This window comes from Hippopotamus amphibius, chromosome 4 (assembly GCF_030028045.1).
Source record: "Hippopotamus amphibius kiboko isolate mHipAmp2 chromosome 4, mHipAmp2.hap2, whole genome shotgun sequence".
In the NCBI taxonomy this organism is placed as follows: Eukaryota; Metazoa; Chordata; class Mammalia; order Artiodactyla; family Hippopotamidae; genus Hippopotamus; species Hippopotamus amphibius.
The window spans coordinates 159,294,544-159,316,302 of NC_080189.1; the positions used below are offsets into that span (position 1 = coordinate 159,294,544).

A 21,759-nucleotide genomic window follows, 5' to 3' on the forward strand; every position below is an offset into this window, starting at 1 on the left:
TTTTAAAGAACTTTTATTGAGATACAATTGACATACAATAAACTGCATATATAAAGTGTAAAATTTGATTTTTTTCTTATTAGTAATGTATGTATGGCAATCCCAATCTCCCAATTCATCCCACCTCAAACCACCCCACCTCACTTCATAATTTTTCCTTTAAAAGGAACTATGATTTTTCCTTACAAAGAAATTTAAAAAGCAATATGGGGCTTCCCAGGTGGTGGAGTGGTTAAGAATCCACCTGACAATGCAGGGGATAAGGGTTTGAGCCCTGGTCCGGGAAGATCCCACATGCAACTAAACCCGTGTGCCACAACTGCTGAGCCCGTGTGCCACAACTGCTGAAGCCTGGGAGCCTAGAGCCCGTGCTTCGCAACAAAAGAATCCACTGCAATGAGAAGCCCAGGCATTGCAATGAAGAGTAGCCCCTACTATCTGCAACTAGAGAAAGCCCGTGCGCAGCAACGAAGGCCCAACGCAGCCAAAAATAAAATAAATAACTTAAAAAAAAAGCAATATGCATGCCTATGGCAAATATCTAGAGCCCATGAGACACAAAACATATATGGGCTCATTCTCTATTATGAAATCAACCATTACACTTTGCTTTCCAGTATTTTTCTAAGACTTCCACATACACTATCATGTTTGATCCCCATATGGGAGGACATTTATCATGTTACACACAAGAACTCTTGATAGAGAATTAACTTACTTAAGGCTACAGAACTAGTCAGTGCTGAAACCAGAGCTAGAACTCTTATTTCACTGCAATGCTGCTGCTCACTGTTGAGTTCCACATTTGGAGTTAGTCAAGGTTCTGACAGTTATTAGAGGATAATCCTCAGCAGCTTAACATTTTCCAAGCCTCAGCTTCCTCCTTTCCAATATTTGAACAATAACTCCCAGTGTTTTATAACGAACTCGTTAAATTTTGTATGTAAAATAGATGGGACACTGCTAAAGAGTAGCTATTACCATACTATATATAAAATGCTGGGCACTCTTGAACATCATAGCTACATTGCTTCTAGGGTCACATTCAAAACATTGCCATTTAGTATCTACTAAGGGCTGAACATTCTCATTCCCTATGATACAGCAATTCCACAACTAGGTATTCATTCACTCTAGTGAAATGCACACATACGTCCATCAAAATGGACATACGTTCACTGAATGTTCAGAACACTATACGTAAGAGTCCCAAACTGGGAACTACAAAATGTCCATAGTCAGTAAAAGTCAACAAATATTTTGATGGTCACGAAATGGAACAGTATGAGAGTGAGTCAAAAATTATCCACACTCTGTCTGTAGAATTTATAGAAGTTTTAAAATAACCAGAATGCAGGTAACGTTTGACTCACCCTCATATTTGGCAGTGATAATGAACGATCTACAACTACTCACAACAATATCCATGAATCTCACAAACGAATGCTGAGCGAAAGCAAACAGACACTAAAGAAGGCACACTGAGGGATTCATCATCATAAAAATGCAGGTTGGGAAAAATTAACTTGTTTTGTTGGAATCAGGATAGAGTACCTTGGGGAAGGGAAAAGTGCCTTTGTTACCAAACCAGGTCTGCTTGCCCAATGGGCAGCAAGGTCTCTCAACAACTGAGAGACCAGGGTTTGCAGCTGAGAAAGTGTTTATTCACAGGGCAGCCAAGGGAGGAGACAGGAGAGGAGAACAAGTCTCAGATCAGCCTCCCCAAAGGTAAGGGGGTTGGGATATTTGTGGGATATCAGTGATGCAAGGTGATGGGAGACAGGGGAAAAGGTGAGGTAATGGGTGTTCTCTGCAGGCATATCTGGGTTACATGCTTCTGCACAGTCAGAAGTGGCAGCACTTAGGATGAGCTGAGGGTGGAATTTCTTGACCCTCTGACAGCAAAAAACCATTCATCAGACACCTGTGCAGGCTCCTTTAGGGGTGATGGTCCCAACCAGTCTTAGCCAGCTCCCACTGGGCCAGGGCTGCCTTCAAGTTTCTGTAAAACAACTGGAACACAGGAAGCTATGAAGGTATGCAATTAAAGAGAGGGAAAAAAAGAAAGAAAAGACAACTAAAGCAGCTTAATCAGTGAAAGCAGTTTACAAGCAGAGTGGTTTTAACACTCTACATTCTGTTGCTCTACAAGGTAAGCACAAGAATTCCTCTTAGCTGTCACACTGTGTTAACATTATGGGGCATGCTTCACCTCATTCACCTGGAGCTGGAACGAGGGTGGCTTCTGGAGAGCTGGTAGTGACGTTTCTGGATCCCTCTGCTTACTTACGCCAGTATGTTCAGGTTGTGAAATTCATCGAAGTTAGGATTTATGCATCTTTTTGTGTGTACGTTATAATTCAATAATAGTTTGGGGGTGTTTGTTTGAAGTTGCACTTTTCCTTTTCTTGGAATTTTGCCTAACTTCACTCAAGTCCGACTTCACCAACAAATCAACTACCCAATCAGTTACCCAACGAGTGAGGCAGGTTTGAGGCAGAGAAGATGCGTCCGCGGGCGGGTTCCGCGCCGCACCCTGACGGCAGGACATCCCTGTGCGCCCCGCAGTGGGCCGGGAGAAAGACCTGGTACTTTTACTTCAGACGAGTCGCAGGCGCGGGGTTCACGGCCCTGAAGCCCCAGGAAGGTTCCTAAAGTGGATCAGCCACGGACCTCTCCTGGCGCCAGGCCACACCTGTCCTCCTCGGGTCTCCGGCCCTGCTTCACCTGGCCTGAGACGACTCCGGCAGCCGCCAGAGCTTCCCCGCTCAGAGTCGCGAACGCCACTGTGCACGGCTGGGATGGCGGTGACAGGAACGCTGGAGCCGGCGGGCCGCTGCCGCTGGGACGAGCCGGTGCGCATCGTCGTGCGCGGCCTGGCCCCGGGGCAGCCGGTCACGCGGCAGCCGGTCACGCTGCGCGCGTCCCTGCGCGACGAGAAGGGCGCGCGCTTCCGAGCCCACGCGCGCTACTGCGCCGACGCCCACGGCCAGCTGGACCTGGAGCGCGCGCCCGCGCTGGGCGGCAGCTTCGCGGGGCTCGAGCCCATGGGGCTCATCTGGGCTCTGGAGCCCGAGAAGCCCTTGCAGCGGCTGGTGAAGCGGGACGTGCAGACGCCCTTCGCCGTGGAGCTGGAGGTGCTCGAGGGCCACGAGCCCGAGGCCCAACGGCTCCCGGGCCGGGCGGTGCACGAGGGCGACTTCCTGCCGCCGGGGGTGCGGCGCGAGCCGGTGCGCGCCACGCTCTTCCTGCCGCCAGGTGAGCTTCATGCTTCGCTGTTTCTCTTGTGTGGGTGAGAGAGAAAGGCAGTAAGTAGGTGGCCCCCAACATTCCGAAGGTCGGTGGGGCCTGAAAAGTTCGAGGAGCCACGAATGGAACGTAAGGCTGGCTGGGGAGGTGGCTTTACTGCTCCAAAGCAGAGGTGAGGCCAAAGACATCGCAAGGAAAGGGTAAAGACAGTTGTAATTAAAAAAGAAGAAAAGAAAAAAATATATAGGTAGTTTCCAGTTTTTAAAGTTTTCTTTCTAAAGTTTCTCAATTTTACAACTTTGCTTCTAACTCCCCCAATATATTAAGATTTAAGGAAATTACCATGAAGGAGGAAGACCTCTTGCTGCCCACTGGAAATCTTCTAAATTATTGGTTAATTTTACCATTACATAAAAAGCGACAGGCCAATGAAAAAGTTAAAAGATGCTTCTCCTCATTAGGAATCAGGGAAATGCAAAATAAAACTCCATACTACATTAAACACTCTCAAAATTTAGAAGTCTAACATTACCAGTTTTTGACCAGTGTGTGGAGGAAAAGGAACTCCCCGGCACTGCTAAAAGGAACACAGTTATTCAGCCACTCTGGAAAAAGTTGCTTTTACTTAGAAAGTTGACTATATCATCTACTCCTGGTGCACCAACAGGTATTTATGTTTGTAAGAACAAAAACAACTGGAAACAGCTCAAATGTCCATCCACAATAAAACTGAAGAAAATTTTGAGGTATGTTTACAGCACAAAAGTGACTGAACTAGAGCTCCAAGAATCAACATGGATGAATCTCAGAAACAGTGCTGAGTGAAACATCAAGTCCCTGAAGAGCACGTTCAGTATCAGTTCATTCAGATAAAAAATTTAAAAAATAGGCAAAATAAACAAAATATCATTTAAGGTATACTTACGAGTGGTAAGACTGTAGAGAAAATCAAGAGATTGATAAAATTCAGAATAGTGGAGGGAGGGAAGGGGAAGAGGTACTCACAGAGCTTTGATGGTTAAAGTTCTGGGTATAAAGTATTTGCCTTATACTTATTCCTTAAACTTTGCACATTAAATACAAACTTTTAATGTAAATAGTGAAAATGGGACATGACTAGACTTACATAGAGTAGGTAGCTTTTGTTTGTTTGGTTTTTATTTATTTATTTATTTATTTTAGGTCCAAATACATATAGAAATTTTTTTTCTTTAAGAACTTTTATTGAGATACAATTGACATACAATAAATTGCATATATTTAAAGTGTAAAAGTTGATATTTTTTTTCTCATTAGTAATGTTTATATGGTAATCCCAATCTCCCAATTCATCCCACCCCAATCCCCCCCCCCCGCCCCCCTCTGCTTTTCCTGCTTGGTGTCCATGTGTTTGTTCTCTACATTTGTATCTCTATTTCTGCCTTGCAAACCGGTTGATTTGTACCATTTTTCTATATTCTACATGTATGTGTTAATATATGATATTTGTTTTTCTCTTTCTGACGCACTTCCAGAGTAGGTAGCTTTTTGAGTCGAACATAATGCATTTGAGATTCATTCCTGTTATTCCATATATTGGTGGTTCCTTCTTCTTGTGTCTTGGAAGTTTCCCATTAGATGGATGTGCTGCAGTTTGTTTATTCATTTGCCAGTTGGAGGACATTTGGAGATTATGAATAAAGTCACTGCAAACACTTGCACCCAAGTTTTTGTGTGAACACAAGTTTTTGTTTTTCTGGGGTAAATACCTGGGAGTGAGATTGCTGGGTCATAACCTAAGTGTATGTTTAATTTATAAGAAATCATAAGCTGTCTTCCAAAGTGACTGTATCATTTTGAATCCCCACTGATGCCCTTAAAAATAAAAGTTAGTTATTTACCTAGCAAAAATGGGTTAATTTGGGAATAGCAGAGAATTGCAATTCGAAACAAGCCAGCCATGGCAACAACTATAGGCAAGTCCAGCAAACCAAGGAGAAGAACGCTATTTTACAGAGGAAAAGGGGGAAGTGGGAGGGGTTGTTTTCAACAAAAGTCCATTAGAGAAAAGAGAGTTTGGGGTGATGGTGATTTTTCATTGCTGAGTTGCTGGGGTAGTCAGTTTCTTGGAGGGAGGCAATTTACATCTTTTGCTGTTGGTGATTCTTGCCTGTTGATGATCTTTCTGTTTGATCTGTAATTGACAATTCTTCCTACAATTGATGACTCCATTTTAGTGAGGGTTCCCTTTATTAATTTTCACATCTCTCCCTTTTAATCAAGATCTTTCTCCCAAAACATCACTGATCAGGAGTCAGTGGCTTTTGTCCTTCAGTATCCTCCACTGGCTGTCATGTCCCTTGTTAGAGGGACACTGCACAGAGTGGAAACCTATTGAGGTCACATTTGAGAAAGAAGGAGGGGTAGGAGGGAGAACTTTCAGGCACTTTCCATCTGTAGTCCATATTTATCAAGACCCTAAGCACTAAAGATTCTCTCTTTTGGCATATGCCATTTTTACAGAGATTTGACAAGAAACAAGTAGAGAATCAAAAGTAACACGACAGTTCCAAATTGTATAATGATTCTAAACCAGGATCCTAGGCCTGAAGATAGCCCACTGAACAAATATTTATTAGCACTTATTCTGATTTCGGGGAGAAAAGTTCTCCCTACGGACGCAAACCCAGAGCCATGGATGCCTCATGGAAGTCTCCAATTAAAGCAGCCGTGAAAGCAAAATAGAACAGCGTATACAACCAGAGCACACTCAGTCTAAAACAATTAACTGAGTGCATTTGGGAAGGTACAGTGCAGGCATAAATATGAGGCAACAGCTAATGAATTCCTGAAGGCAGCAAAACCTCAAAGACATTATATATTTAAATATTTATTTATTTATTTGGCTGTACCATGTCTTAGTTGCAGCATATGCAGGCTCTTTGCTGTGGCATGGGGGATCTAGTTCCCTGACCAGGGATTGAACCTGGGCCCCCTGCATTTTGGGAGCATGGAGTCTTAGCCACTGGACCACCAGGGAAATCCCCAAACTTCAAAGACATTTTAAAACAGTATTGTTATCTCAAAAGAACTGTTTGGAACCAAATGTGTTGTTAATAGCATAGCATGTGAGGTTGCAAGTTCAGTTACCCTGAATTTGGATACAAATCCAGAGTCAGTTAATAGTCCAGTTAATAGTTCAGGAGGTGAATCCTGAACTTTCTGAGTACTGGCCCTGACATCTTGGCAAAGCTGTCTGGTCAGATGTCGAGTCCTTCAATTCTGAGAAATCTTCACTATCACGTCATCCTATGATGTGAGGTCCAGTCAGGGTTTGGTGCTTTTTTCAGATGTGTCACGTGAAATGAAGAGTCTATTCCCTGGAGTTCGGCAACACAAGGGTTGGTTAGCAGTACCTGAAAGGGGCCTTTCCAGTGGGGTTAAAAGAGTCTTTCTGGAGGTGTCTTTTCCAATAGAGGAAGTCTCCAGGATACAGGGTATGATGCTTAAGGTCTTCATCTCCTGGGAGCGCACTGTGACAAGCCTGCTCTACCAAAGGGTGGTTATTTTTAATGGAAGCAACTAGGCCTTTACAGTATGAAGTGTACCTCCTTTTATCAGCTGTGAATCAAAAGAGGCGGGAGCCAGGTGCATTGGATGTCTTGTTACTATCTCAAAATGTGAGAGTTTATGAGTTCCAAGGGGGCAGATCTGAGATTTCAAAAGTCCAATGGCATTGCTTTTGGCCAAAGGTATTTGGAGGGTTTGTATGAATTTTGCAGTCGAGTCTTAATAGTGCCCTTAGTTTGTGTGACTTACCATGAGGATTGAGGATGGTAAGTAAGCACAGTAAAAGTGTTGTAAAACCAGCCAAACAACACAGACTTATTGAAGTACCTGACCTGTAAAATGGTTCCCCTGATCTCTATGCAGTTCAGGAGGGGTTCCCCAGGTAGGGATAATCGTTTCTAACAGAATTTCAGCTATAGAAGCAGCAATAATAACCTGTCTACAGGGGAAAACTTCAGTCTATACTGTTTTTATAAACAGTGACATATTTAGATTCATATGAAATCCATTTGCCAAAGGTTGAATGGCCCATTAGACAGTAAGGGTCCAGGAGCAGTGAGAACGGGTTTTCCTGGATTCTAGCTTGAGCAGGTGGGACAAGGGAGGTGTACGCACTTTTTGTGACCTTATTAATACTTCCCCACCAATATTTGTTTGTGAAAGCTATCATTTTGTCAGTAGACTAATGCTTTCTGTACATACAGGGGTAAGTAGTGGGAATTTTAGAATTTTTGGTAAGACCAGATTGTTGCTTTTTAGTAAAGTATATAGGGGCTGGGCCATAAGAAAAAAATTTGGAATCCAATATTGACAGTAGGCAGCTAGCCTGAGAAAACCTCATGACTGGCACTTAATTTTAGGTTCGGGATGTACAGGATGCCCCAGGTCTACCTGGAACCAAATCTAGTCCTTCTTCCATAATCAGGTGTCCTAAATATCCAGCTTGTGTTAGAGAAAACTGCAATTTTTCTTGGGAGACTTTGTGTCCTTCGAAGGCCAAAGTGTTGACAGTTGGATGCTGTCTTCCCATGAAGAGTTTTAAGGGGAGCAGAGAAGTGAATCATCTCTGTATTGGGACAGAGTAGAGGCTTCAGAAATGTTCACATCACCCCAATCAGCTTTCAAGACCTTGTGAAATGTAAGAGGGAGTTTCTGTGACAGCCTGAGGCATTACTGTCCAGGTGTATTGCCTTTCTTGCCACGTGAAAGCAGACATGTATTGGCTAGACTCCTCAATTAAAATACTAAAGAATGCACTGTATGAGTCAGTTACAGTCAAAAAGTTGCTTCCATTGGGACCTGATGTCAGTAGTGTGTGGGGCTTAGGAACAACAAGGTGTTGAGGGATGACAGTGTTTACTGCTTTTAAGTCCAGGACAAACCTCCCACCCCAGCCGCTGGGTATTGTCACAGGTAAAATAGGGGTGTTCCAGGGACTATTACAAGGGATAATGAGGCCCTGAGAATTGTACTCCTCTACTATGGGCTTGATGCCTTGAAGGGAGTCTTTATTTCTAGGGTAGTGATTAATTTTGGGAGAGCTTTTGAGAGATCTGTTTGAATGTTAACAGGAGTCGCACTGTGGGTTCCTCCAATATCACTTGAAGATTTAGCCTGTAAAGAGGAGAATGGAGCTGATTCAATCGGGACGATTGATCAGTGTCCCCCAGATTCAGCTACAGAGCTGACAGAATTGGAGCCAATGAAGGATGTCAGAGCGTCATTTAATTCACTTAATTGGCTATTTTGACTGCTACTGTCAAGTTGCAGAATTATTTGTGTTGTGGGAGAGAGAAATTCCAGTGTAATCCTTTTCTGAGTCTCAGCCTAATAGATGAATGGGGCAGAGGAACTCAGGAGTAAAGGGTGTGTATGTGTCAAGGGCCTAAACAAAAGGGAATAGGTTCAGAGACAGGAACGTCCTGAGATTCATTAGAAAGCCCCAGTATTTGAACTATTTTAGATCTCCTAAGCAGGGGCTGCTTTCCAGCAGTGGGATTGAGCATGGAGAGTGTAACTCTGGTTTGTCATTAAGGACAGAAAGAGCTCCATCCCCAATCTGGAGAAATGCTTCTCCAGGTGGATTAAGAGGGAGGTCTGGGAAGGGCCCCTGTAATTCCTCAGAGCCCCGTCATTGGAAATCAGGAGGATGCTGGAAAGGCTGGCTAGAGGCCTGAAGGCACCTGGGACACTAAAATTTGTAAAAATCTGGTTTTCAATGTCCTGTCTCTTCCCAATAATAGCAAGAACTAGAAGGTTTTGGGTTCTGTTCAGGAACCTTCATTTGCCAGAGTTGAAAATTAAGAAGTCTAGTGGTCTTCCTTATTAGTTGACTCATGTAAGGTGTGAATGAGCTGAGTTGCCAAATTAACTAAATCAGAGTGGACACAGTTTCGCATTCCACCCTGCTTGTTTTAACTAAAAGAGGATGATCCTGGCTCAGTGCCTAAATAAACATAGAGTTAAAGGCTACCTGACTGGATTCATCACCTGAAGGAAGACCAGAATTTGCTTTGAAAACAATCTGAAAGCAATTCTACTGGTCATGAACAGGTTCACCACGGTTTTGTGTGCAAGCCTGAACTTTGTTCCAAAAACTAGCTTTAGGAAAAGCTACTATAATTGCTTGGTAGAGGTTTTCAGCAAGTCGTCTAGCATTTTGCCAAAAGTGAGGGGTTTGTTCTTCTAAATCCTGTTCAGGATGTTCCCATCAGGGAAGCTTCATCCAGTGTTTGGGTTGACCCTCCCCAACAAGCAGGTGGACTAACTGATAGAAATCTAAGGAACCAGCTTGGGAAGTTTGAATAACTGTGGTAAACGCTTTAGCAAACCTGTGAGGGTCCTCAGTTACTTTAGGAGACTCTTCACCTATGGGTCCCCATTTGGCCTTAGTCCAGGGAACATAAGAAATTTGGGGTTTACTTGGGTCCTCTGAAGACATAATTTTAGAGGGGCAGGTTCTGGTAGGTTCAGAGGAGGAGGGAGTGGAGAGAAGTTCAGGGGAAAAGGGAAACGCGGTCAGAGCGTTAGAATGGGGAAACTGAGGTATAGAGGAGGTGGAGGCAGTGCAGCAGGGAACATGGAGGGGTAGTGGAGGTGGTGCCTGAGCACAGTAAGGTGGCTGCTATGTCTCTGGAGTCAAAGGGAGAGGGATGGGCAAAAATGGAACCTACCTCAGCATAATAAAGCCCATATGTGACAAACCCACAGCAAACCTCATTCTCAATGGTGAAAATCTGAAAGCATTCTCTCTAAGATCAGGAACAAGAAAAGGATGTCCACTCTGCCCACTACTACTCAACATAATTTTGGAAGTCCTTGCCACAGCAATCAGAGAAGAAAAAGAAATAAAAGGAATCCAAACTGGAAAAGAAGTAAAACTGTCACTGTTTGCAGATGACATGATACTATATATAGAAAATCCTAAACATGTCACCAGAAAACTACTTGAGCTAATCAATTAATTTTGTAAAGTTGCAGGATACAAAATTAACACACAGAAATCTCTTGCATTTCTATACACCAACAATGAAAGATCAGAAAGAGAAATGAAGGAAACAATCCCATTCACATTGCAACAAAAAGAATAAAATACCTAGGAATAAACCTAACAAAGGAGGTAAAAGACCTGTACTCAGAAAACTATAAGACACTAATGAAAGAAATCAAGGATGACACAAACAGATGGAGAGCTATACCATGTTCTTGGATTGGAAGAATCAACATTGTGAAAATGACTATACTACCCAAAGCAACTTACAGATTCAATGCAATCCTGATCAAATTACCAATGGCATTTTTTACAGAACCAGAACAAAAAAATCCTAAAATACGTATGGAGACACAAAAGACCCCGAATAGTCAAAGCAATCTTGAGGGAAAAAAAACGGACTGGAGGAATCAGACTCCCTGACTTCAGACTATACTACAGAGCCACAGTAATCAAGACAACATGGTCCTAGCACAAAAACAGAAATATAGATCGAAGGAATAGGACAGAAAGCCCAGAGATAAACTATGGTCAACCAATCTATGACAAAGGAGGCAAGGATATACAATGGAGAAAAGGCAGCCCCTTCAATAAGTGGTGCTGGGAAAACTGGACAGCTACATATAAAAGAATGAAATTAGAACACTCCCTAACACCATACACAAAAATAAACTCAAAATGGATTAAACACCTAAATGTAAGGCCAAACACTATAATCTCCTAGAGGAAAACATAGGAAGAACACTCTTTGACATAAATCACAGCAAGATCTTTTTTGATGCACCTCCTAGAGTAATGGAAATAAAAACAAAAATAAATAAGTGGGACTTAATTAAACTTAAAGCTTCTGCACAGCAAAGGAAACTATAAGCAAGATGAAAAGATAACCCTCAGAATGGGAGAAAATATTTGTAAACGAATCAACAGACAAAGGATTAATCTCTGAAATATATAAACAGTTCATCCAGCTCAATATCAAAAAAACAAACAACCCAATCATAAAATGAGCAGAAGACCTGAACAGGCATTTCTCCAAAGAAGACATACGGATGGCCAAGAGGCACATGAAAAGCTGCTCAACATCACTAATAATTAGACAAATACAAATCAAAACTACAATGAGGTATCACCTCACACAGGTTAGAATGGGCATCAGCAGAAAGTCGACAAACAGTACATGCTGGAGAGGGTGTGGAGAAGAGGGAACTCTCCTGCACTGTTGGTGGGAATGTAAACTGATACAGCCACTATGGAGAACAGTATGGAGGTTCCTTGCAAAACTAAAAATAGAGTTACCATATGACCCAGCAATCCCACTCCTGGGCATATACCCAGAGAAAACCATAATTCAAAAAGACACATGCACCCAAATGTTCATTGCAGCACTATTTACAATAGCCAGGACATGGAAGCAACCTAAATGTCCATCAACAGATGAACGGATAAAGAAGCTGTGGTACATATACACAATGGAATATTACTCAGCTGTAAAAAGGAACGAAATTGGGACATTTGTAGAGACATGGATGGACCTAGAGAGTGTCATACAGAGTGAAGTGAGTCAGAAAGAGAAAAACAAATATTGTATATTAACATATATATGCAGAACATAGAAAAATGGTACAAATCAACTGGTTTGCAAGGCAGAAATAGAGACACAGATGTAGAGAACAAACATATGGACACCAAGTGGGGAAAGCAGGGGTTGGGGGATTGGGGTGGGATGAATTGGGAGATTGGGATTGCCATATATACATTACTTAATAAGAAAAAAAATATCAAATTGTACACTTTAAATATATGCAGTTTATTGTATGTCAATTGAATCTCAATAAAAGTTCTTAAAGAAAATAAATAAATTTAAAAAAGGAGAGGGAAAGAGAGGCCTCAGAAGCCTTTTGACTTCTTTAGTTGTTTGTTTGCCTCAGTTAATTTAGAAACTAATTTGCAGAGAGGTGATTTTAGAGTCCCAATAATGTTTGGAAACCTCAAAATGCCAATTAAAATGGGCGTCCAATTCAGTTTTTTTAAAATTAATTATTTATTTGCTGCTTTGGGTCTTCGTTACTGTGCGGGCTTTCTCTAGTCGTGGCGAGTGGGGGTTACTCTTTGTTGTGGTGTGCAGGCTTTTCATTGTGGTGGCCTCTCTTGTTGTGGAGCACAGGCTTAGGCCCACAGGCTTCAGTAGTTGTGGCACACGGGCTCAACCGTTGTGGCTTGTGGGCTCTAGAGCGCAGGCTCAGTAGTTATGGTGCACGGGCTTAGTTGCTCCGTGGCATGTGGGATCTTCCCCGCCCAGGGATCGAACCCGTGTCCCCTGCATTGGCAGATGGATTGTTAACCACTGCGCCACCTGGGAAGCCCCAATTCGGTTTTAAGAAAAGTAAGTTTAGGGAGCTCGAAAGTTCCCTATCATGTCAATTGGTGTTCTAAATTTTCTTAAGTCGGTCCGTTTAGTTAGAAATGCATATGAGGAGAGACCAAAGTTTTTCAGCATAAAAGCGCCTGGAGTCCCAGAGGGTGGGGCATCGTCAAAGCATTTTGATGACTGCAACTTCATTTCTTAAAGGTTTCTCTCTAGGCAAAAAGAAAAATTCCTGAACAACACAGTTCCAAGGCACAGCCCAATTCCTAAAGAAATCAGACCAAAGGCCAAAGGAGTACTCTCAGAAAGGACAAAGTGTTTAAAAAGATCCTAAGTAAAGCTTGGAGAGCTCAAGATGCAAGAGTGGAGCTTGAAATCCAGGAGACACTAACCCTCAAACTCCAGGGTCAGCTAGAAGGCAGCGAGCTCAGAGGGCTCTGCGGGTACTGGCACCTGTGTCCTCACCAGCCTCGGAATTTTGAGGGGTTCTCTTTGGATCCCACTTCAGAACACCAAGTAATGGTGACCTTAAAAATAAAACAGTTGTTTTTCTAGCAAAAATGAGTTAATTTTAGAATACCAGAGAAGTGCGATTGGGGACAAGCAAGGCCACGGCAAAAAGCATAGGCAAGCGCAACAAACCAGGGAGAGGAATGTTATTTTATAGGGAAAAAGGAGGAAGGTGAGAGGGGTTATTTTAAATAAAAGCCTATTGGAGAAAAGAGACAGCTTAGGGTGCTGGCGGTTTCTCATTGGCTGAGTTGCTGGGGTAGTCAAGTTCTTGGACGGGGTGCAATGTACATCTTCTCTTGTTGGGGCCTGTGACTGATGATTCTTTCCTGTTGATGATTCTTCTGTTGTGATCTGTAGTTGACAATTCTTCCTATAGTTGACGTGGAGCGGTACTGCTGAGAGCTGCCCTTCTGTCCTCTGGATCCATTGTGAGGTTCCCCTTTATTAATTTCACACCAGCAGCAATGTATGAGGGATCCAGTTGTTCCACATCCTCACTAGCATTTGGCATTGTCAATTTGGGGGGGGGGTGTGGCAGGAGAAGGCAATGATTTTGCGGTTTTTATGGTCTGTAGCTTACTTTTAATCACAAAAGTAGTACAGGCTCTCTGTAAATATCTGTGGGGCTTTGAGGCCCTGGGTATAGAGGACAATGTGGGTTTAGCCTTGGCCACACTCCAGATCTTTGAAGACCAGAGCCATTCAGCCTTTCTGATTGTCAACAGAAAACTTTGACATCACCAAAGAGGCAACAAATAGCTTTTGACACCACTGCAAAGAGTTTCAAGTATAGTTTAGTTTTGTGTTTTGTTTCTTCCCCAGAAGCTGGGCCCTTTCCTGGGATTGTGGACGTTTCTGGAGCTGGAGGTGGCCTTCCAGAATATCGAGCTAGTCTGCTGGCTGGGAAAGGTTTTGCTGTGATGTCTCTGGCTTATTATAACTATGAAGACCTCCCCAAGGGCATAGAGAACCTCCACCTGGAGTACTTTGAAGAAGCTGTGAACTACCTGCTTCATCACCCTCAGGTTGGAACTTCCTCTAATTTTTATGTCCTGCATGTTGGTTGTCCTTCTCTTAAAAGCTCTTGGTTTTCACAGAACTTGACAAATTCATGACAGCCCCTCCCAGCCCCCAACACACACTACCTCTCATAGTCACTTATCCCAGACAGTTTCCATGCAATTAGATGTTACTGTAATAGGTTTTCTGCCAATAAAGATGTTCTAGTTGGAATTATGGAATTTTAAATTCCAGTATTTTATAGTATTTCATTACAGGCCCAAACAGACTGAGATCCCTGGGTTTGACCCAGGAGGCAGAGGGAAAGGGGACGGAGATCACTGTCTCCAACTTACATGTTTGTGTTTTACAATCCTCTCACCCATGTGCCCCTCTGAGAGCAGAGTATTCAGTTTTAGGGAATCACCTGCTGGCAAAGAATGTGGGTAGTAGGAAATGTTTTGAGGGCTCAGGATATCAGAAGATTAGAACACACACCTTGCTCAGGGTATCAGAGGATCAAAAGATAAATCTTGCTTATTTTATAATTCAATCAAAGCTCAAGGTAGATGGATGCTTTGGAGCTCTTAGAAAAGGTGATGGGGTGTAGTGGAACCAGCATAATATGTTTGATAGAGAAAAGGTAAATTTGAGGTTAGATTTTGCCAATTACTAGCTCCTTGACCTGGGGCCTCTGTTTCCTTCTCTCAAAAATTGGGATGACAATAATATCCCATTCCTAGTACCTTAATAAGGAATAAGTGGTTGAAATCAGTCAAGGGGGCTGTTATAGAAATGATGAGAAAAAAAAACTGCTGTTGAGAAGTCAACCAAAAGGCCATTTATAACAGAAGAATTTGGTAATTGACAAGAGCTGTGTTTATAGGAAACGCACACTACGCTGGAGGGGATTAAGTAGACAATGAAAACAAAAAAGTGGAAAACTACAGACAAAACTTCCCACAAGATTTGCTGTGAAAGGAAGCAGAAAACCGGGCAGAGTGGATCTGAGGTCAAGGGACTCATTAAAATGTAAGAGGTACTAGGGCATGAGGTACACTGATGGGGACGAGCCAGTAGAGCAGAAAGTTATGAAGGAGAGAGGAAGGGGGGGAGGTACCTGCAGGAGCAGAGCTCCTGGGGATGAGAGTCGATGGGATCCCAAGCACCCGCAGAGAGGTGGTCTTGGATAAGAACTGAGTTACTTTGGAAACAGGAAGGAAGGGGGAGAGCTTGATTCATGTGGGACTAAGTAGACTTGGAAGGGGAAAATGCCAAGTTCCTACTTGATACCTCCATGAAGTAGGATGGGATGAATGTGAAGGGGAATAGGAGTTAAAGGGGCTAACAGAGGGAGGTCAAGGTAAAATGGTCTTTTGGAAAAGTGAAAAGAAAACATCAGTGGAGCAGGGTTGAGGAGCAATATGGATGCTATTAGAAATTTGTGGTCAATGACATAAAATAAGATCTATCAGCACAAGCGTGTGTTATTTTCTCCAGCAGTGTTCATTTGCACAGATGCAGGCCTGGAGGAAGTGAATAACAGGTGGATGTAACTGAGGTTAGCACTTTAGCAGGCAAGCATGACCAAAGGGAGAGAGGTATTAAAGGAGGTCAGAGTGTCAGCAGGGGAGCAATAGTAATGATGAAGCCTGAAATCTAAGCTGCATGAGGTGGGAAGTGACTACACGAGAGAGGTGCTGAGAGTGAAAACATGGTAGGCAGGGTCTCAGAGAGGTGGCAGTGGGCAGTACTGCAGCGGCTACACTGGAGGTCAATAAGATGGTGCTTAGGTTGTAGGATGTTTGAAGCTGAGATTTTGGAGATGATGTACTTACTGATGACTCGGCTTAGGATATGACAGTGGGCGCGTGTGTCTGAGGTGGGGGAGAGAAAAAGCTCGTTGGAGGTTTGGAGGTCAAGGAACTGAGAGGCCAGAGTACTTAGTAGTCATCCCTACGTGGCTGTCTATGGAGACTGTGGTGATGGAGAAATTGTGGAAAGCAAGGTAGAGAGGAAGGAGAAGTCAGTATCCCAAGGCTGCAAACCTCGGTAAGTGGGAGAGCCAATTCAGGCTCAGTTCCAGCCGACTCTCAAGTCCAGGCACTCGTCACCACACTGCACTGTTCGTGGACTCATTCTCCTTTTCCCTTTGGCCTTTTCTCAGGTAAAGGGTCCAGGAGTCGGGCTGCTTGGGTTTTCCAAAGGCGGCAACCTCTGCCTCTCCATGGCGTCGTTCCTGAAGGGCATCACCGCGGCCGTCATAATCAATGGCTCTGTGGCCAATAGCGGCGGAAACTTACACTACAAGGGTGAGACACTGCCGCCTGTGGGTTCTGACCGAGGTCGAGTCAAGGTGACCAAAGATGGCTTAGCAGACATTTCGGATGCCCTGAACAGCCCTTTGGAAGGCCCTGACCAGAAGAGCTTCATTCCCGTGGAAAGGGCTGAGTGTGCCTTCCTCTTCCTTGTGGGTCAGGATGACCACAACTGGAAGAGTGAATTCTATGCGAATGAGGCCTCGAAACGCTTGCAGGCCCATGGTAAGCCGAAGCCCCAGATCGTCTGTTACCCCGGGGCGGGGCACTACCTTGAGCCTCCTTACTTCCCCTTGTGCCGGGCCTCCATGCACGCCTTGGTGGGCCGCCCTGTCATCTGGGGAGGGGAGCCCAGGGCTCATGCCAGGGCCCAGGTGGATGCTTGGCAGCGGCTCCAGACTTTCTTCCACAAACACGTGGGTGGGAAGAAAGGGTCGATCCCATCCGTGCTGTAGTCTTTCATCTGACTGTGTGGCATCTCTGATGCTACTCTGTCCTGGGAACAGCTGTATACACATATACAAGTAGTGTATATGTGTCGTTGTTTTCTTTTCAATAATTACTTAGAGTTTTTCCCCTTCAGTATTAAAGTGAACTTACCAGGAACTTTTCAAGATTTTTAGGAATTACATACTTTTTCAGTTGTTTGGGAGGATAGTGATGCTGCAAAAAATACAACAGACAGAGAAAGCATGCCCTTTAGTGTCTAACAGCACAGAACAGACAAGGCTTTAGCTCTGAAAGGAAAAGAGTAATACCTGGTACACATTTGGTGCTCAGTAGTTATTTGAATCATTTATTATTATCATTCATTTTGTTTAATAATTAATTTACAGATAAATGATTACCTACTGTGGAAGAAAAGCATATAAAATATCCAAAATATTATCAGATCTGAGTTTCTAATTTAAGATTGGAAGTGAACATCTTAGCTGTAAATTATAATACTAGTTATAGAACTACTTAGATGCAAAACTACTAAAAATTTTCAAAGCAAATATGTTTTTAGTTCTTTGATATATTCTCCTTGAATGAGTAAGGATTCTCCTCGTGCAAGTCTATTTTAAGTTATTTTTGTATTTTCATATACGGACCTTTGTCATTTAGCTATCTTGAAATTTGGTAAAACATTATTTAGATGAATTTTGTAAATGACTTTAATGATTAGCATGCAATAAATGATTCAGTTTTGCACCACTTGATATAAATAGTTCCATATTAAACTTATTAAATTTTTCTTAAGCGTAATGTGTTTAAAATAAAAAACACCTCAATTTGTGATACGGTGTTCTGGTTCCTCAACTTTCTTTTTCAATATAGCAATTCCTAACAGATGTTTTTTTCTTGAAATTCAAAAACAGTACAGTCCTCTTTTTGTTTTGTCGGCTTTTTCTCCTATACCACTGACTGTGAGGCAGGTGTCATCTTCATTTTACAGATGAGGAAATCGAGACTCAGTACCTGCGTGGTACCTGTAGAGCCGAGGCGCAGTCTCCCCACATCCAGTTTCTTCTGTCTTTAAGCCCATCTGTGCTCTCCGCTGGTGAAGCCAAAGCCACTGGGAAAGGAAAGGGCTCTTTGTTCCCCTACCTACGTGCTCAGTGGAATTCCTAGACTGCAGTGTGGGGGCAGGGGCTACTTCAGGGCACTGATGTTAAAAGAGCAGATCTGGAACCATGTCTAAACCCTGGCCTTGACATGGTCGTACGGGTTTGCAGGCGTTGACAGGCAACTCAAAATGCCTCCCCCCCCCCCCCCCCCGCCCGATTGTTAACAATGTGTATGTGATGTGCGTCCCTCCCCTTCCTCTTTTCTCTCTTTATATCTCTCTTTCCACTACTTTCTGTGTACAGCAGGTTCCATGACACTTGAAGGAATCTTGCAGTTTATCAGGCTGGAGTGTCCGGCTTCTCTGGAGATTCTGGGGCTGATCATGAGTGATAAAAGGCAGAAGCAGCAGACATGTGGGGGCCAATTAATGACCAAGTCAAATTTGTACACCATGTATTTCAAAAGACACAAAGATGATTTCCTCTTTAAATTCTTTTGAGTAGGAGGATCTAAGAAAAGGGGAAATAGAGGTGCTATAGGCACGTGTTCTGGAGTGGGGAGTGAAACTACATACTATGATGTGAAGATTAGAAAAGAATTCAGAGAGATAGTGACTTTTGACATAGGTCTTAACTGATAGGATCTCTTTCTTTCTGAATCTAGAGTAATAAAAATTCATAGAAAACTTGGAAAATACAGAAAATTATTCACTAAAAAAGGAGTTGCATGGAATCCATTCACTAGAAACTAGCACACTTAACATTTTAGAATATTTCCATTTTCCTCTAGGCTTTTTGTTGTGTGTATTGAGTTTTTACTCAGTTAAGTGTATATCCTTTTCGCAGAGCAACTAAGCCCATGTGCCACAACTACTGAGCCTGTGCTCTAGAGCCCGTGAGCCACAACTAATGAGCCCACGCACTGCAACTACTGAAGCCCAGGTGCCTGGAGCCCGTGCTCCACAACAAGAGAAACCACCACAATGAGGAGCCCACGCACCACAACGAAGAGTAGCCCCCACTCTCTGCAACTACAGAATGCCTGCCCGCAGCAATGAAGACCCAGTGCAGCCAAATAAATATAAATAAATTTTTAAAAAAGTGTACATCCTTTTTACCTCAATATCGTATGACTTTTTTACCATGTTATTATTATATTCTTCAAACACATGACTTTTAAAAAACAGTGATGTGTATTCTATTGATTGGCGCTACTGCCCTCATGTAGCTCTATTGTTAGCCCTCGACATTGTTAACAGTTTTTCTTTATAAAGTCCGTTCCTATGGTGAAGGGACATATACATGTATAAATCTTAGTGTGCCACTGATTATTTCTTTAAGAGAGATTCTTTGAAAGGAAATTACTGGGTCTAACTTCTGAACAGCATTATGACCCTTTACTATGCCTACCAGAAACGATCAACTACACCATCAGAGACACAGTATGAGACAGCCGTGTTCTCAACACTGGTGCAATGTGTGTGTGTGTGTATATTTGTGCGTGTGTGTCCAATCTTTATAATTTTACAAATTTTATAGGCTGAAAGAGAATCTCATATTGTTGTGCTTTTTTGTTGTTGTTGCTGTTAGTGAAGTTGAACATTTCCCCTTCTTATTGGGAAAATATTTGTATTTCTTTTGAAGTACATTTCCCATTCCTTTAGAATATTTACCTGTTTCTTCATGACCTACAGCAGCATTTCATTATGTATTTCAGAAGCAAATAATTCTAATATATGTTGGCTACATTATATCACCTTGTTATTTGTCATTTGAACTATGTGTATGGGTGTGAATATATGTGTGTTAGGTTTTGCAAGATGGAGTTGATAATGGAAGGTGGAAATGATAAGAAATATGTATACTGGTCTCTGCCTGTGCCTTTCTCCCAACTTCCAGCACAGCGCTCCTAAACCCTTGTAAATTCCTAAGTGATAAAAGCACGAGCAGCATGTTTTGTTCTATTGAGGGGACTCTGGGTGGGCTCCTGGACGGGGACTGGTAACCAGAGAGACCAATCCATGGTTAGACGTTTGGGACTGTCAGCCGTCTCGCCCCATTCTCCAGAGGACAGAAGGGCCAGAAACTGAGTTAATAATTGACGAGGCCTATGTGAGGAAGCCTCCGGAAAATCACAATAGTATGGGGTTTGGAGAGCTTTCAGGTTGGAAAACACTACCACACAGGCAGGGCGACGCACCCCAACTCCACAGCGATAGAAGCTTGTGTACTTGGGACCCTCCCCGACCTCGCCCTATGTATCACTTCATCTGGCTGTTCCTCTGTATCCTTTATCATACCCTTTAATAAGGTAGTTGATGTAAGGGTTTCCCTGAGTTCTGTGAGCTGCTCTAGCAAATTAGTTGAACCTGAGGAGGGGTCACAGAAACCTCGATTTATAGCCAAATCACACAGAAGTTGTGGACAACCTGGGGACCTACTCCTTGCAATTGGCGGCTGAGGAGAAGTGAGAGCAGGTTTGTGGGACTGAGCCTTTAACCTCAGGGAACTGACACTATCTCTAGGTAGACAGTGTTAGAATTGAATTAGATTGTAGGACATCCAGATGGTTGTCTCAAAGATTTGCCTGGTGTGAAGAAAAAAACCTCCACACACGTGGTAACCAGAAGTGTCAAAAGTGCAGTGTTCTGTGTAAGTAGTAAAGGAGAAAAACAGAAAAGAAAGACACAGGAGGAGACCTGTAGGTTTTTCCTAATATGGAGAGGCATTTTAGGAAATGGAAATAACAGGCTCAGAGACTCAGTGGTGGGAAAACTCAAGTGTGTTCAAGTGTAGGTTGTCTATGTTAGACTATAGGGTACATGTCAAATAGCAGTGAGTAACATTACAAAAGGAGGAGCAGGCTATATGTGCTAGACAGTCTTAAATGTGTTTAATTGTACAGGCAAAGGGAGACCTTAAAGATTGCTCTGAAAGAGGGTGATATAGTTGCCACTGTACTTTAGAAAAAGAATACGGTGTGAAGCACCCACGTGGACCCTGCTGCAACAGTGAAGGATTCTATTGCAATGGCTTGTGCGGAAAGTGGACCCTTTCTATGTTACACACTTTATGGAAGGATCTCAAAATTTCTTGATACTTTCTAGTTAGACCCTGAAGCTTTAGGGAGGGAGAGAAGGGCTGTTTCTTTTCCTAAAAGAGATTTCATTCTGAACAGTACTTGAAGGCCAATTCTGCATGGACATTGGGTTGGATCTGGAGAAGCCCCAGGGGTAGGAACAAATCAAACCTCATTTTAGGAGAGGACAGTGCTCTTCAAGCTTCTTCATCCCTTTAGTGGCCACTGACAGGACCACATCTAGCTAATCAGACCCTCTTAGCATCAACTGTTACCTCCACAGTATCCCTTTGCTTGTGCTCTATTTCAACACTTGATACCTTTGAATATCAACAAAATTTCTACTAGGAATACATGTGATTTTACCTTATCTCACTTGTGTGGGGGAGGAAAATTTTTACCTATACTCTTTTAGAGTTTCTGACTAGGCTTGAGAATCAAATTGACATAAGACAGGTTAACAGAAAAGTATACCATGTTTTTGTTTTTTGTTTTTTACATGTACATCAAAATCTCAACAAGGAAATGAAGACCCAAAGAAATGGAAAAACCTAAGTATTTATACACTAGGTTGAAGAGAGGGGAAACTGTGGAAAAGTAAAATAAATGGGGAGACTAACGGAAAAGAAGTTATTGTGACAGTCATG

General features: G+C 42.9%; 1 protein-coding gene across 2 annotated transcripts; it reads left to right on the forward strand.

Annotated features, from left to right (window-relative positions):
- The first annotated feature begins 2,670 nt into the window (after nt 1–2,670).
- On the forward strand, nt 2,671–19,115 carry LOC130850921 (acyl-coenzyme A thioesterase 1-like). 2 transcript variants are annotated; one of them, XM_057730422.1, is made up of 4 exons: nt 2,671–3,258; nt 13,989–14,191; nt 16,333–16,477; nt 18,880–19,115. In XM_057730422.1, exons 1-4 carry the CDS (start codon nt 2,802–2,804, stop codon nt 18,921–18,923), a joined length of 849 nt encoding a protein of 282 aa, XP_057586405.1. In that variant the 5' UTR covers nt 2,671–2,801; the 3' UTR covers nt 18,924–19,115. The 2 variants fall into 2 exon arrangements, with proteins under 2 accessions (XP_057586405.1, XP_057586404.1); XM_057730421.1 differs by lacking the exon at nt 18,880–19,115 and having other exon boundaries at nt 2,693–3,258; nt 16,333–17,000.
- The last annotated feature ends 2,644 nt before the right edge of the window (nt 19,116–21,759 follow it).

Bases quoted from the DNA above. Each gene is read 5' to 3' on its own strand.
- LOC130850921 (XM_057730421.1), top strand. From the start codon at position 2,802: ATGGCGGTGACAGGAACGCTGGAGCCGGCGGGCCGCTGCCGCTGGGAC. The intron at 3,259-13,988 runs GTGAGCTTCATG...TTTCTTCCCCAG, and splicing joins CACGCTCTTCCTGCCGCCAG to AAGCTGGGCCCTTTCCTGGG. The intron at 14,192-16,332 runs GTTGGAACTTCC...GCCTTTTCTCAG, and splicing joins ACCTGCTTCATCACCCTCAG to GTAAAGGGTCCAGGAGTCGG.